Below are 17,736 nucleotides of genomic sequence, written 5' to 3' on the forward strand. Positions count from 1 at the left end.
TAAAGAGGGATATTGAAAGATGGAAAAAAATTCTCCACGTTTTGTACAATTGTAGCATTTATTTAATAACAACGGAGAACATTTGATTGTTGCATTGATACATTCCACAACTGTACCTGATAAATATTAAATATCATTTCAGTGAGCTGTAGCTTTGCACCAACCATTTAATAAAAGGGTCTATTTCTGATATAAGTGCACTGTCCACACACACTACATGGTCAGAGCACAGAGTGGGCTGAATACAAAAGCGAATCATAAGCACAAGCTACGCACAAAGACACTACACGTGGTGAGCAGATGATTCATTTTCTTGTTAATATTTTACTTTAGTTCCTGCCTCCACAGGTGGCTGCAGACTGAGAAAGTTGAATGTTTTGCTTGAAACCTAACAGTACTTTATGTACAATAATAAAGCATCTGGTACATTGCGAAACATAGACAGAATGACTCCATGTAAGAGGTCATTCCATGTTGTACTTCATCAGCTGACTAAACTTCATTGGCCTCACTCATGCTACATGGAATATCTCCCTGAAGATATAGATAGATAGATAGATAGATAGATAGATAGATAGATAGATAGATAGATAGATAGATAGATAGATAGATAGATAGATAGATAGATAGATAGATAGATAGATAGATAGCTAGATAGATAGATAGATAGATAGATAGATAGATAGATAGATAGATAGATAGATAGATAGATAGATAGATAGATAGATAGATAGATAGATAGATAGATAGATAGATAGATAGATCAAATAATCACGCATGTGTTTAAAAAAAAAAAAAAAAATAGCAAAGGGTCCCAAAGCTTTATGTTTCTCTTCTCTTTCGTATTAACTTTTCCCTAAAATTTATTTTATATTGCACTTTTCCCTAAAATTTAAATGCAAATGCAAACCCACTTAACAAGTAGTTATGATCAAACAACAACAACCTGCCTAATCTCCTGTCCATTGTGAATGTACAGACTACTGCAAAATTCAAATTAGGATTTTTCATTTTAGAAACTACTTGAATTACACAAAAAAAACAACTAGTTGCTATGTCAACATCCCACTCTCTACCAGTGAAAATGTGATCATAGCTGTACCAATTGTAATTTAAAGGAACATTCCAGACAAAGCTGATAAACTGTTATGCCTAGGGCAGGGTCTGAGGAGGCGGTGCATGACACAGGGATTTAAAAAAAAAAAACCCTAAAGAAAGAATCCTGTGTTGTGCACTGTCCTTCTGGCCCTGCACTTCACATACATAAAGGGTATTTTATCAATGGTGGGGCATGGGTTTGGGGAACGGTCGTAACCACCACGGTCCAAAAAATGCATTACAATTTACAACAGAAAACTGACTAAATTATAGTGGGAACATACGCCAGTTTCTAGCTGCTGTAGATTTCACTCTATGGGGCATAGTGAGGTCCGCCCTGGGCCCCGTACCTTGCCCCTTCATCAGACTAACCCGCACACTAAATGGACAGTAATAAAATAAATAAAAATAAAATAATACTCACCTTCCCGCTCCTCTTCAATCATCGTTTCAGCACGGCTCATACAATGCAATGACGTCGGGCAGTGTCGGGACATTGTAGGCAATGCAGCACTTATAAAGTTGACGCGCTGCGACGCATATAAAGCCCTGTCTCTGCTCGATGTCACGAACTTGTATGAACCACCTTGGAACGATGAGGGAACCCAAAGGGGAGAAGAGGAGCGGTGAGGTATGTTTTTATTTTATGAGTGATGTGGGGGGAATATACGACACACAGACATGGCGACAAATGCAACACATTTATTAAGAGGCTTTATTCCAGTTTTTCTTTCTATTAAAACTGTTGTATTAAACGCCAGTCTTAATAAATTGCCCCCATAGTGGATTCGTTTTACATGGAGCTTTTTCTTTTAAATTGAAATTCTTTATATATTGTATTTCGTTCAGTTTCATTGAAGATGGTGTTTCAACATAACTGTAGTATGATCAACTACCATGACTAGTATCAATAATATAAAATTTGAGGGAAACAACAAAGTAAATGATGAGAGTTTCTGTTGGCAGCAGTTTAGATAGCATTATATAACAGATGTAAGTAATGCTATGTAATATTCACCACTGATGCAGCTCCATACAGTGACATCATTATGATATGGCGCAAGACATTACTAATTTGGGAAACTCACAACCACAATATCTTAAGATGACGTCATATTGCTAGTAGTAGCACCGGTTACTTACTTCCCCATACTAACACTTTACATCAGATTCCACTGACACATTGATGTAAAGCATTTTATGATGATGCAGTTAGGATTATGACATGATCATACACATTTGTAGTGTGTACAGTACATAATGTACAATGGGTACAACACCTACCTTACAGGACCTGATCATATCACATATGTATTAGACTTGTAATGGGCATAGCACAGTACTCCAAACCAATATCACTATAAGTTTTATCATAATAAAGTACTCTCATCATTGTAGACTCATTGTTCAATATGACCAGACCACTAGATGTAGAATAAAATGTAAGGACACTGCCTGCTATATAAAAAAGATCAGACCTTTGGATTCTAAAGTTGGCCATAGACATAAAATAAGTATTTCCTACACTGGGAGAACCTAACTATTTAATTTGACTTTAGTTCAATTGTGGAGAGGGGTATAAATGAAATAAAGGGGGTTTTACACTAAGCGATTATCGGGCAGACGAGCGTTCATAGAACGCTCATTGCCGATAATTGCCCTATATAAACAAGGCAGCGATCAGCAGATGAACGAGCAAACTTTTTAAAAAAGTGAAATATTATCATTCTCTGCAGCACATCTCCCTGTGTAAACAGGGAGACGAGCTGCCGACATGATAATCATGTATGGGGACGAGCGATCAGAGTAACCACCGCTCGTCCCCATCCATAGCTCCGTGTGACAAGAGCAAACAAGCACCAATCAACGATGTCTCGTTGATCGTCGCTCGCTGCACCGGCTGATTATCGGTTGTGTAATAGGACCTTACGACACCTCTGGCAGCAGATAATTTACCATGGGAGATAAGTATCTGGCATGTTGAAATCATATTCACATATGAGAAAAAGGATAAGTCAGGAAGCCCCCATACAAACAGGTAATTGACAGATTCAGACAACTGTTATCTTTATCTTTTGGCTGGCCATTAACATTAGATAGTTGTTGGTAGATCATTCGGGAATACATCTATCTAGTCTGACGCCTCATGCCCTTTTCGCTTGGCATGTTATTTTTATGGAAAGATTATGATAAGCAGATGCCCGATAGCTCTAGCACTACTTATCTTGTGGGAAACAATACATTCAACAGATTAAAAGCAAACCTATCTGATCACTGTTTCCCCGGATGGGATGTAAAATAGCTTTTCTCCAAAAAGAAGAAAGTGCAACGAAGCTAATAAGGGGCATGGAGAATTTAAGTTATGAGGAAAGATTAAAAGAATTAAACCTATTTAGCCTTGAAAAAAGACGACTAAGGGGGGACATGATTAACTTATATAAATATATTAATGGCACATACAAAAAATATGGTGAAATCCTGTTCCTTGTAAAACCCCCTCAAAAAACAAGGGGGCACTCCCTCCGTCCTGAGAAAAAAAAGGTTCAACCTGCAGAGGCGACAAACCTTTACCGTGAGAACTGTGAATCTATGGAATAGCCTACCGCAGGAGCTGGTCACAGCAGGGACAGTAGATGGCTTTAAAAAAGGCTTAGATAATTTCCTAGAACAAAAAAGTATTAACTCCTATGTGTAGAAATTTTTCCTTCCCTTTTCCCGTCACTTGGTTGAACTTGATGGACATGTGTCTTTTTTCAGCCGTACTAACTATGTAACTATGTTTCTCTAGTGCCACTTATAGGTGACCACCCTGTAAGTCAATCGCTGACCTTGAAACATGACGCAGGAGAAATAGCCAAAGCAGATACACCCATCTGTGTCCCTGCTTTGGCTATTAACCCCAGTCATGTTTCAAGGCTCTAAGAATGGTTGGACATTGACTTACAGGATAGTCACCTGTAAGTGCCACTAAATAGTTTTCTTCCTTCTGGAGGAGAGCAATTTTGCATACTTTTCCCAGGGAGCATTTAGCTTAAGACCCCCTACCAACTGGATGTCCGCATGGAGAATCAGTACCTGCCCTGATGGGCACAATCGTGGGACATTCAGGCTGCCCATAAAGATAAGATTGCAGATGGAATGGAACCTATTGAAGCCAGGGGGATCTGCAGACAAACGTCTAATGTCAGATGGTGTAGAATCTGAAATGTGTCTATAAGGATAGGTTTAGATGTCCAGTTATTTCAACAGGTCAATAGATGCAAAATTAATAAATAACTGACGGTAAATGTCTACAGTTTTCAATCTGTATGATATCTTCTAGTGTAAATTTTCAAGTTGCCCAGTCTTTCTTTATGACATCTGCCATTGGTCCAGTGGTCCCAATAGACACATTAGGTCATCTGCCAAGCTTCTTCTATTGTTTATGGGGGCAACAAGACTCTCCACTGATGGCAAATGTCTAAGGAAAGAAGGATCGGGCATGTCATCCCGATCATTTGTCCCCACAGGAGGTGTCTGGCAGCAACTTGTTCCCCTCTATCCACTAAAATGAACATGCCAGCTTGAGTTCTAGAATGAAATGACTCTATATAGCACCCAAACCTACTGCTCTTAGATATCTTTTATTGAAACTCTGACAGAAGATTCCCACTGTTGTTGAGTTGTTGTGCTGGAAATCTCTGAGCAGTGCCAAAAGCGTTTAAGCCCTCAATAGATCTCTCTTTCATTCTGCAAATCACTAGTAGCCCAAGATCAGATACTTCACCAGTGTAATTTTCTCACATGTATCTTTGACATCAGAAGGTCATTTTAACTGTATTTTCCCTTTAATCTTAAAGGTCAGATTACCCTTATTTCCTTTACTAATCCTTCTCTCCAGGGCTTCATGGGACAAATGTACATTACATGAAATAAAAATAAGGGACGAAAAAAAAATTACACCAATAGCGGATTTTTAATTGGAAGCTGCAATGGGTTGAAGGATTTTGCAGTGAGGAGAAGGGTGGAATCCTTTGCACAGGCAGGGATATACCACAGTAAAGGGCTTGACCACACGTAACGGAATTGCTGCAGAAAATTTCTTAAGAAATTCAGCAGAAATTAGCAGAAGTTCCGCTGCGGAAAAACCGCACCATTTCCTGCGTTTTTTTTACTGCAGAAAATTGTGCGGATTTTGCTGCGTTTTTCTCAATGCTGGGAGATGGTGATATCTCCTCTGAAAAGTGCAGCAATTCAGTCCACTTTCCGCCGCAGGAACTGACCTGCTGTGGTACGAAAAAATACGCACCGCAAGTGAATTTCTGTATGGAAATTTTTATGCAGCGTGTGGATGAGATTTGTTAAATCTCACACACTTTGCTGCTACTGTATTCTGCTGCGGATTTTTCCGTCTGCAATTCCTGACGGAAAATACGCAGCAATTCCGTTACCTGTGGACAAGCACTAAATTGAAAAATACTTTGAGTCTAGGTTCATCAGTTATCGTATCCATTGTCTATTAAAGCTACATTTATTGAATAGATTTCTTTAATAATATATCAAATAGCAGCTGCATTTTACAATGTAATAGTTAAAAAAACGCAAGAGTTTCACAAATATGGAACTTTGCAATCTCTATGAAGTAATTATGTTTTTCTATTTTTGATTTAGCAAAATCAGGTGAATCAGAATGGAAAGACAGAAGACACTTCAACTGAATCTGCCCAACAAATAGGTCCACAAACTCCACCTAATACACCAGATCCGAAAAACCCTCCAAACCCTGAAAACATTGCACCAGGTAAATTTTATTTTCGCACGTTCCCTGATCAACGGGTATTGTTCTTGCTGAACTGTGTATGCGCTTGTTAATATTATATAGTGAGCAGTGTTAGATTATTATCATATCTGTAATGTTGAATACTGTGTTTTCTGTATAATCCAAGTGATAATGAGAACAGATAGTAAGAGCTTCTCTTGGGATTAGATGAGCTATCACTTATTCATTTCATTATATAATGACATGTAACACACATACCTAAAGTGGCAGCCCGTACTGACACCATTGTCCTTACAGATATCACAGCTATATTTTGGATTTCCTTTTTCTCAGTTTTTGTCGTCCAACCTGCATAATGGAAAATATAAGATGCAGTCTGTTCCCATTGCATATATAACGTATTATACTTTGCGTGTAACTTACTGTATTTTGTAAGATTATTAATGAACCTTATAAACAGGGAAAGATCTGATCATGAGTTAATGCGGACTTTCAGTGATTAGAACAAAAAAAAAGACACAAGGATAGTGTTCTCTTGTTTCAGGCTGTGAGCCCCAACAGAATATTACAGACATTGGGAGAATACATTAAGACTGGCGTGTCAAATGACAGTCTTAAACGAATTTAAGTTGGCGGAAAATGCGCCAAATATATTAAGAGGTGAACACTTTTTAATATATTAGATGCATCTTTTGCTGTCTGTGCGACAAAAAATGCAAATCCACCCCTGCTATGAGCTGGTGTAGATTTGCGGCATAATTTACCCCAGTTTCTGGAGTAAATTATGATAAATCTGTCGTTCCTGTGGTCAACCCCCCTCCCGTTCTATGAAACCCCAACCCCCTTTTTAGCCACTTTAGAGAGGTGGCGAGAAAAATAAAAAGTTGCACATTTTAAAGTCGCAGAAGCCTGGCGTATAACTGTTGAAATATGTATGTAGTGTAACAGGAAATCTTTAGGTTCTGCCTTGACAGAATAATAATTTCTTGCAGTCCTTGCTATTGGGGCATTTCCATTCCTATATAGTGTTGGCTCCACTTGCCTTTCTCTCTCCGTACATATACTGTATAAGGCTGCGTTCACATCTGTGCTAGGGTCCCGTTCTGATGTTCCGGGACCCTAGCGAAGATGTGCACGAAGCCTAAGCTGCATGTCTCACTGTACCCAATAGGAAGCAGATAAGGTATATTAGTGAAAACATACGCATATTGTCTGAGCTTCTCCCTCCTCCCTTTTCTCCTAAGACCTGTAAGCTGAGTAGGGGACAGGGAGACCAAGACTGCAGATCCATGAGATATCCACATCTTGGTCAATGAACAGACATTGACAGGTCTAGAGAAAACCCAGCTACAAAACATCTCACACATTATATATATTCTGTAGCAATGGGAAATTGTATTTTTAGCTTGAGGTACATTTTAAATACACACAAATTCACAACCGAATACTACTTTACAGTTACGAGTTGATAGATTTCAGCTCGGAAGCCTGTAGAATTGTGAATGCAGCCCACAATTTTACAGCTATTCTATAGACTATAACTAAGGAGTCCAGGACCACTGACAGGTGAAGTGAATTACATTGATTATTTCATTACAATTGCACCTGACAAGGGGTGATATATATTAGACAGCAAATGAACAGTCAGATCCCAAAGTTGATGTGTTGGAAGCAGGAAAAATGGGCAAGAATAAGGATCTGAGCAACTTTGACAAGAGACAAATTGTGATGGCTAGACGACTGGGTCAGAACATCTCTAAAATGGCAGGCTTACCGGATGTTCCCGGTTTTGGTTAGCACCAAAAGTTGTCCAAGGAAAGACAAGCAGTGAACCCGCAACAGAATCGTGGGCACCCAAGTCTGATTGATGCGTGTGAGGAGTGAATACTAGCCTGTCTGGCCCAGACTGACAAGAGGAGATAAAAACAAATAACACGAAGACCTACAGGAAATATATATATATATATATATATATATATATATATACATATACACACATACATACATACACACGCACCACAAAATAATAACAGCAGAAAATCAGTATAGTGGGTAAAGTGGGGGTCAGTCACAGCTTTATTAAAACAATATTACATATGGAGAAGCTTGCCCGTTTATAGTTCTTCTTAAAGTCACCTAGTGTGCCATTGTCACCGCAGACGCGGTGGGCATGTCATAGTACTTTTATCAAGTGACCTGCACGATTCCTTCTGGTCTCGACAAGGGACATGGTCCTACCATACACCAAGCTGTGACACCTACAGAATATACAAGTGATCCAGTAAAGGCATAATCGATCAAAGCACCTAAAGGGTAACTAAACGTTCAACGAACTTCTGACATGTCATAGTGACATGTCAAAAGTTTTGATTGGTGGGGGTCGGAGCACTGGGACCCCCACCAATCGCTAAAACAAAGTGACAGAAGTGTGAGCGCTGAGCCACTTAGTTTCTGTTCAGCTTTTTCCGGAAATCGATGTAGCGGTGTACGGACTCAATTGAAAGTCTATGAGCCCGTACACCGCTACATTGTCTTTCTGAAAAAAGCCGAACAGAAAGGAAGCGGCTCAGCGCTCACACGAGCGCTTCTGCTGCTTTGTTTTAGCGATTGGTGGGGGTCTCAGTGCTCGGACCCCCACCAATCAACACTTCAGACATGTCACTATGACATGTCAGAAGTTTGTTGAATGTTTAGTTACCCTTTAACAACAAGAATAATTTAAAATACCAATCGGGAGGGCGGGTGGGTCAATGTCTGCACTTGTGCTGTGGAGGTGTCCCAAGAGAGCACCCTCCACAGCAAAGTTATATCCAATTAAAAGTGGACGCCCCCCCAAGGCAATTAACCAATCAAAGCTGAAGGCCATGAAGGGGAGGGTATACCAATTAACCTCTAAAATCACCACTGCCAGTCAACCGCTCCCAACTTTTCCTCAGGTAAACGAAGGATCATGCAATTCGTGTGAGTGCCCAAAAAGTATAGGCAATGGACCGGACTCTCCGTTTTCTCCTCCGACAAGGGAATGGCAGAAAATTCTGCAAAAAAACCTAAAATAATTCAAAATAAACTCACAATGGAGGATTTTAGAATGGCCAATGAAAACAAAATGGTCGAGATAGTTAAATACTGAGGAGGCACCTGTCTCGTACCAATAACCTATTCTAGAAAACAACTGAACATGTCAAAATACCGGCATGAAATGGAGCACCCCATAGGCAAACATATTGACATAAAAAAAGCCCTAAAGCTGGCAATCTAAAATATGGAAACAATCAGAAATGTATCGGGAGGAGGCGGAAAGCAGATTCAATATCAGAATTAGCTAACCAGGCACCGTGGTCGGCAGCCACCGCTAAGGAAACCGCTTTGTCAAAGGACATGTACGAAACAACCGCATGCTCCCAAGGAATCTCGTCGTTGACCAACTCACCCGGAGCATAAGATAAGAGGGAACTTACCAGACTCTTTTTTAGGAGCAATCCCTAACGGTGAAACTTTGTGGTTGGGTAAAGAAAAACCCAGCCATTCTACCCAACTAAGCCTTTTTACCAAATCAGTTTGATCCCTTTCTGGCCGTAAGTTGTCAGAGAAAAAGACAGCAGACTGAGGCACATGTGCTATGAAAAAACCTAAAGAAAAACTATTAACTAACATGTCTGCCTCCCGTTTCTTGGGGTACCTGTTGAGCCACGGGAGAATCTTTACCACGCTCAAAGATTCTCAAAAAAAGGCAAAACATTTACAATGCCCTTCGTTAAAGTGCCAACATGATCTGGGAGGTCTAGCGGCCGCTGTGGGAATGAAAGGGAGATTGTTGCTTCTGAACTAACAAGAGTTGTATCCAAACATTGGTGGCTTTAGTGGCCCAAACAAACTCAGGTTTAAGAGCTAGTCTACGCCTAAACTCTGTCATACTTCCGCCATGCAGAACCGCCATGGAGTTTGTGGGCTGAATACATGGTATCAACATAAATGAAAAACGTATTCGATATTTCCAGTTTATGTTGACACAAAAGGCTAGACATAAGGAAAAGGGCTTGTAACGTTTTTGGCACTTTAAGCTTTTTATCATCACTTTTCTCATAACGTCTCTATCTTTGGTTAACTGGTCCACAGAAGCTAACTCCATATTAACAATTTTTTACTGAACCTCAGAAGCAATATGTGTACCAAGTGGCACTACACCGCAAAAGTATGAATCCCTGAACAACATACCGGAACAGTTCAAAACCAACTTAGGCCATGGCACCACCACCCCTGGGGAAGGAGATATAGCAGGAGTATAAATTTTTGCTAACACAGCTCTTAAAACATCCAAAATTTCATTACCATTATCAACTGTAGAATTAACCCATGCTCATGAACATTGCAACTCACCACTCGGGATGACAAAAGGCTGTGTGACCACTGTCTGAAGTGAAGACTGTGGAGGTGAAAACAGGAACCGCCAGAGGGACCACCAGAATGTCCTGAGCTGCGTGTCTGCTGGATCCAGCACTCAGTTTTCATCGCCGACTGTTGCGCCTCCTCCTACTACAGCAACTATATCCACTACTCCCAAAAGATGAGGAATGGCAAGATACCGAATGCCCCCAATGGATGCTCCTGGATCGCCGGCTCGCTGGTACATGAGCCTCTCTGTGAACGATGGTGCTTGATAGATCTACAGCGCCTCCCTCTACCGAGGTGACTAAGACTGTCGCCCCCTGGAGAATGGGTTCCAGAAGCTTGCCTAAGGGCATGAACGTGGTCATGGGAAACGTGACGCAATGGAGAAAGATCAAGATCGCCATGTAAAGGCAAATCCAGCTAAGGAGTTCCAGGAACATAATCCATCTTAAAGAACTCTTAGCACTATCATAGTTCCCAATTATCTGGGATCTAGGGAGAGGGGGTCTTTATATAACAGATACTTAGAAGACCACCAAATATTACAAACAGTGTCCTGGTGTTCCAGCAACACCTAGTATACATATTTTTAATGTAAACATACATTTATTGTTGCATCGGTGAAAAAACGAAGATATATATATATATATATATATATACATACATGGCCGGCTTTAGCTATGTGCGACACGTGCGGTCGCACAGGGCGCCATGCTGTAAAGGGGGCGCCAATGGGTACGAGCCGAAGAGAGGAGAAATGTTCCTTCTTCTCCACGGCTGTGTGAAGTGAGTGCGGATTGGAGGAGCAGCAGGTGCTTCTGTCTGCTCCACCAATCGGCACAGCCTGTACTGCAGTGTCACACAGACTCAGAGCCTCCCGCAGCTCCTTCCTGCTGTGCTGCTGCCACAGTGAAGACTCCTCCACGGAGCTCCAGTGTCAGGTAAGAGCAGCAGCTTTAGGTTAATCAAAGTTTATTTATGTTCTGTGTGAGGGAGGAGGAAAGAGGGGGCTTTTAGTGATGTGTAACAGGTTTTTTTTTTTTTTGTTTTTTTTTTGCAAAGATCGATTTTGTGGGGGAGGGGAGACTAGGTTATAGGTGCTTTGTGTGTGTGTATTTTTTACAGATCGATTTTCAGGGTGAGGGGACATTGCCCTAAATGCTATAGGAGTGTGGGGGATACTTTATAAATGTATTTTGTGAGGAGGGGGACTTCTGTATAGTTTATTTTGTGGTGTAGGAGCTTATTATGAATCATGGGGAAGGGGAACTTGGCGTCAGTGGCGTAACTACCGCTGTAGCAGCCGTAGCGGCTGCTACGGGGCCCGCGGCATGAGGGGGCCCGTGTTGCCCGCTGGCACGGGCCCCCACCATGGCCGGAGGCTCCGCTAGCAGCCGCTATGGCTGCTACAGCGCGATGCCTCTTAACACTATGGCAGAGCAGGGAGGTATCTCCCCGCTCTGCCATTAAACAAAAGACATGTATCCCCTATCCACAGGATAGGGGATACATGTGTGATCGCTGGCAGCGATAGGGAGAACGGGGGACTGAAAGTCCCCTGAAGTTCTCCATCACAAACCTCAGACTTCCGGGGTCTGTGTCAGCAGCTCCGTAGAAATGAATGGAGCGCTTGTGCGCATGCGCAACCAGCGCTCCATTCATTTTTATTGAGCTGCGCAGACGCCAGAAGTCAGAGGTTAGTCATGGAGAACTTCGGGGGACTTTCAGTCCCCCGTTCTCCTTATCGCTGCCAGCGATCACACATGTATCCCCTATCCTGTGGATAGGGGATACATGTCTTTTGTAGGACACACTGTATGTCGCATTTTTTTGGGGGGTTGGGGTCGCTGTATGGCGTTCCCTACGGGGGGGCTGTATGGCGTTCCCTACAGGGGGGCTGTATGGCGTTCCCTACAGGGGGGGCTGTATGGCGTTCCCTACAGGGGGGCTGTATGGCGTTCCCTACAGGGGGGCTGTATGGCGTTCCCTACAGGGGGGGCTGTATGGCGTTCCCTACAGGGGGGGCTGTATGGCGTTCCCTACAGGGGGGGCTGTATGGCGTTCCCTACAGGGGGGCTGTATGGCGTTCCCTACAGGGGGGGCTGTATGGCGTTCCCTACGGGGGGGATGTATGGCGTTCCCTACGGGGGGGGCTGTGTGGCGTTCCCTACAGGGGGGCTGTGTGGCGTTCCCTACAGGAGGGGGCTGTGTGGCGTTCCCTACAGGAGGGGGCTGTGTGGCGTTCCCTACAGGAGGGGGCTGTGTGGCGTTCCCTGCAGGGCGGGCTGTATGGCGTTCCCTGCAGGGGGGGCTGTATGGCGTTCCCTGCAGGGTGGGCTTTATGGCGTTCCCTGCAGGGGGGGCTGTATGGCGTTATCTGCAGGGGGGCTGTATGGCGTTATCTGCAGGGGGGGCTGTATGGCGTTATCTACAGGGGGGACTGTATGGCGTTATCTACAGGGGGGACTGTATGGCGTTCCCTGCAGGGGGGACTGTATGGCGTTCCCTGCAGGGGGGCTGTATGGCGTTCCCTGCAGGGGGGGACTGTATGGAGTTATCTACAGGGGAGGGCTGGCACTGATAGGGAGAACGGGGCGGCCGCACTGCAAAACACCCCCGTGTTCCGTCTTTGGTGTCTGTGCCGCCGTTCATTAGTGCAGCGTCGGCCGCATTACCTCATGCTGACCGCGCGTGCACTTAATGTCAGGAGCGGGGCAATGACTGTATTACACAGCCGCAGCCCCGCTCTATAACGGCGGAGATCAGAGAAACCGCTCATCTCCGCCGCTATTCTCCTGAATGCTGCGATCAAAGCTGACTGCAGCATTCAGGGGAAAGTGAGGAGGGGGGATGCCCCTGGATCGCGTCACAGGGAATTCCTGTGACGCGATCGAGGGCCATACCATATATGGGCAGACAGCCCAGGGTCTATTGAAGGACCCCAGGGCTGTCTTACCAGGTATGTCCTAACAACTGCCTGTGTACTATACATACACAGGCTAATGTACTGGCATATATCTGATATATGCCAGTATATTAAAGTTTAAAAATAAAGTAAAAACATAAAGTAATGTTAAATTTAAAAAAATACACATACGCCTTTTTTTTACAATAAACATTAAAATAAGTCTCAATACATAAAATATACACACATTCGGTATTGTCGCGGCCGTAATAACCTGCACATCAATTTTTTTGGCGTCATTTATGATGTGTACGCTGCAAAAAAAAACTAAAACTTCTTTCACTTATTAATGTGAGGCCCAAGGTGCGATGATGATGAATTTAACCTCCATGTGCCTCAAATTAATAGTAATTAACCCCATCATGTACCTCACACATTAACCCATTATGACTGAGAAACATGATGGGGTTAATTACTATTAATGTGAGGCAAATGGAGGTTAAATTCAGCATCACACCACGCGCCTCACATCAGAAAATGGAAGAATTTTTTTTTATTACTGTTGGCAAAGTATCGTTTTGGTATCGAAATCGCAATACTACATGAAGTATCGGTATCGAAGTCCAAATTCAGGTATCGTGACATCCCTACTACATACAAAGGGGCTGTGTTGCATGACCTACAAGAGGGCTGTGTGGCACTACCTACAAGAGGGCTGTGTGGCACTACCTACAAGGGGGCTGTGCAGAAAGGGGGCATTTGTGGCACTACCTACAAGGGGGCTGTGTGGCACGACCTACAAGGGGGCTGTGTGGCACGACCTACATGGGGGCTGTGTGGCACGACCTACATGGGGGCTGTGTGGCACGACCTACATGGGGGCTGTGTGGCACGACCTACATGGGGGCTGTGTGGCACAACCTACATGGGGGCTGTGTGGCACGACCTACAAGGGGGCTGTGTGGCACTATCTACAGGGGGCATCTGTGAGTGGGGGGCTGATGGTCATTTTACTGTGAGTGGGGGGCTGATGGTCGTTTTACTGTGAGTGGGGGGCTGATGGTCGTTTTACTGTGAGTGGGGGGCTAATGGTCGTTTTACTGTGAGTGGGGGGGCTGATGGTCATTTTAGGGTATGTTCACACGGCAGCCTCCGTTACGGCTGAAATTACGGAGCTGTTTTCAGGAGAAAACAGCTCCGGAATTTCAGCCGTAATGGCATGTGCAGGCACTTTTCGCTGCGTCCATTATGGACGTAATTGGAGCTGTTTTTCCATGGAGTCAAGGGAAAACGGCTCCAATTACGTCTCAAGAAGTGACAGGCACTTCTTTGACGCAGGCGTCTTTTAAAAAAAAATGACCGTCGGCACAGTACATCGTAAAACCCATTCAAATGAATGGGCAGATGTTTGCTGACGCTTTTGAGCCGCATTTTCGGACGTAATTCGGGGCTAAAACGCCCGAATTACGTCCGTAATTAGTGTGTGTGTGTGTGTGTGAACCCAGCCTTACTGTGAGTGGAGGGGCTGATGGTTATTTCACTGTGAGTGGGGGGGGGGCTGATGGTCTTCAAGTGGTTTCCACCTCTGACCTCCAATTGAAATTAATAGTAGGAAGAAAATAGCTGTGGCGCTCGTTTGGAGCTTTTTTTGCTGCGTCTATTGCATTCGCTTCAACGGCTTAAAAAAAAACCGCAAAAAAAAACCCATTAACGCTGTCAATTCAAAAGCAGATTTTTTCTGCCTTACAAAAAATGCTGTGTGAACATACGCTAAGAATGTAGTGCTTATTTTTAGCTATTTTCTGTCTTTCTCTAAAGAATTTTTGGTAGGGGGGCCCTGAGGATTATTTTTTTCCAGGGGTGGCTCAAGTCCGAGAAGGTTGGGAAACTCTGTAGCAGGCTACAGAGGCGCCTGCAGCATATGAGGCGCAGGGACAGGATCCCTGCACAGATGGCGTGATGACATCTCTGGATCAAGCCGGCCTACGCAAGGATCCTGTCAGGTGGAGGTGGGGGGCTGTATGGCACTGTCTACAAGGGGATTGTGGGGGCTGTATGTCACTCTCTACAAGGGGGATGTGGGGGCTGTATGTCACTCTCTACAAGGGGGATGTGGGGGCTGTATGTCACTCTCTACAAGGGGGATGTGGGGGCTGTATGTCACTTTCTACAAGGGGGATGTGGGTGCTGTATGACACTGTCTACAAGGGGGCGGTGGGGGGCACTGGTACAACAGGGAGGTGGGGCTGTATGACTCTACAAGGGGCAGATGGGGACTGTATGGCACTGTCTACAAGGAGGAGGTGGGGGATTATGGCACTGTCTACAGGGAGGCTGTACGGCACAATCTACAGGGGGCACTTTCTACTAGTGGGGCTGTGGGGGCATTATACTCTGTGGAGGCCACTAAACGGACATCATACTGTGTAGGGGCACTACAGGGGGCAATATAATGTGTGTGGCACTTAGGGGGCATAACACTGTGTGGGCACAATTAGAGGACAAAATACTGTGTCCTTGAAGGCGTTATAATATATTACATTATTAAATATTATTATTATACTGTGTGTGGGGCACTAAAGGGTCATTACACTGTGTGGGGGCACAATATAGGGCATTATACTGTGGGGAGGAATTATGCTTTTTTATGGGGCATTTTTTATAACGGCGTGGGGCGCCGAAAGATAATTTTGCACGGGGCGCCATCTACCCTAAGGCCGGCCCTGTGTGTGTATATATATATATATATATATATATATATATAATATGGATTTAGCGTCAGTGGAGCGAGGCAAGCAAGTTCACAGCATGAAGATGCAGTGACACAGAAAATATAGTGCAAACAGGTCTTGGCTGTGTTTTATTTTTATAGTCCAAAAAGAGAAAAAAATAAGCCTTTTACATTTTAGGCAAAAACAAAAGAAACCTGTTCGACTGAGCACTAACTAGACAAGTACAGTCCCTGCCTATACCAGGTGCCTTCCTACCAGGCACTGGAGACTCAGTAACACAGACTTAGGCCTCATTTACACGAGCGTATTATACGCGCGTGCGACGCGCGTGCTTTTCACGCGTGTCGTACGCACCTATAATAGTCTATGGGGCTGTTTAGACGATGCGTGAATTTTGCGCAGCGTGAGTGCGTTGCGTAAAACTCACGACATGTTCTATATTCTTGCGTTTTTCACGCAACACGCACCCATTGACTTCAATGGGTGCGTGAAAACAACGCATGCCACACTGACGGTCCTGCGTTGCATGCGCGAAAATCACGCAAGAGCTGTCAAACTCCTGAATGTAAACAGAAAAGCACCACGTGCTTTTCTGGTTACAAACATCCAAACGGAGTGTCAAATTAGAGATGAGCGCACCGAACTTCACCGGGTTCGGCCGAACTCGTTTTAACCGAACCCGGCAAAAAATGTTCGGGTACGCGACGTCAGGAGACAGTCACTGCCCACGGTGCTGAAAGACTTAAACTGTTTCAGCACCATGGACAGTGACTTTCGATCACAATATACATATACGTGTAAAAAAAAAAAAGAAGTTCTGACTTACCGATAACTCCCGGCTTCTTCCTCCAGTCCGACCTCCCGGGATGACAATTCAGGCCAAGTGACAGCTGCAGCCAATCACAGGCCAAGCACAGGCTGCAGCCAATCACAGGCTGCAGCGGTCTCATGGCCTGCCGCGTCATCCTGGGAGGTGGGGCCGGATGACAAGAGAGGGACGCGTCACCAAGGCAACGGCCGGGAGACCGGACTGGAGGAAGCAGGCAGTTCATGGTAAGTGTGAACGTCTTTTTTTATTCACAGGTTGGTGTAGATTGTGATCGGCATTCACTGTCGAGGGTGCTGAAAGAGTTACTGCCGATCAGTTAGCTCTTTCAGCACCTTGGACAGTGACGGGCGTCGACTACCTCATCTCTATGATGGCGGCTGCGCGAAAATCACGCAGCCGCGCATCATACACGGATGACACACGGAGCTGTCAATTGCCTTTTGCGCACGCAAAACGCAGCGTTTTTTTGCGTGCGCAAAACGCACACGCTCGTGTAAATGAGGCCTTATACTGACAGACAGCAGGCGACGTCCCAGACTCAGGAGTCAGACCCATAAGTGAGCCAGTCAACCCTGTGTCTGCACCTTCTTATGCACATGCTACAGGTGCAGCTAATTGAACAGCAGTCTAGTCCTAATGACAGAGATGGACTAGGGACTAGAGATTTGGGAATCCACCCTACTCTTCCCAAGTCCAACTCCAGGTCCTTGTCCAACCAGCCAGGTTTGAGAAATCTGAGCTTTTCATTTTAAAATAAACATTACCTGGAGACCCAGACACATACGAGACTCTAGGAGAAATGTACCTTCTCTCAATGACTTTACCTGTCACTGTCTCACAATATATGTAGGAACTCTGTATGCTCTATACAATAATGAAGCCAATATGGAATACACGTCTGCCAACTATAAAGTGTAGCCAGTCTAGCTCTGATCATTTTGTTTCTTCTCAGGAGACTCCGCGATGCTAAAAGTCTGCTACTATTCTCTTAAATCCTTTTGATAAGTAAACAAACCAGTTTTCT

The 17,736-nt window shown here is 44.2% G+C and overlaps 1 protein-coding gene across 1 annotated transcript in view; it reads left to right on the top strand.

The window, feature by feature from the left end:
• MYOZ2 (myozenin 2) overlaps positions 1-17,736 on the top strand; it is a 109,090-nt gene that overhangs the window by 53,385 nt on the left and 37,969 nt on the right. Inside the window, exon 4 of the mRNA XM_075849745.1 lies at positions 5,749-5,878. Within this exon, the coding sequence (XP_075705860.1) occupies positions 5,749-5,878 (130 nt within the window). The remainder of the gene's footprint in view (positions 1-5,748; positions 5,879-17,736) is intronic.

This window comes from Rhinoderma darwinii, chromosome 1 (genome assembly GCF_050947455.1).
Source record: "Rhinoderma darwinii isolate aRhiDar2 chromosome 1, aRhiDar2.hap1, whole genome shotgun sequence".
NCBI lineage: Eukaryota > Metazoa > Chordata > Amphibia > Anura > Rhinodermatidae > Rhinoderma > Rhinoderma darwinii.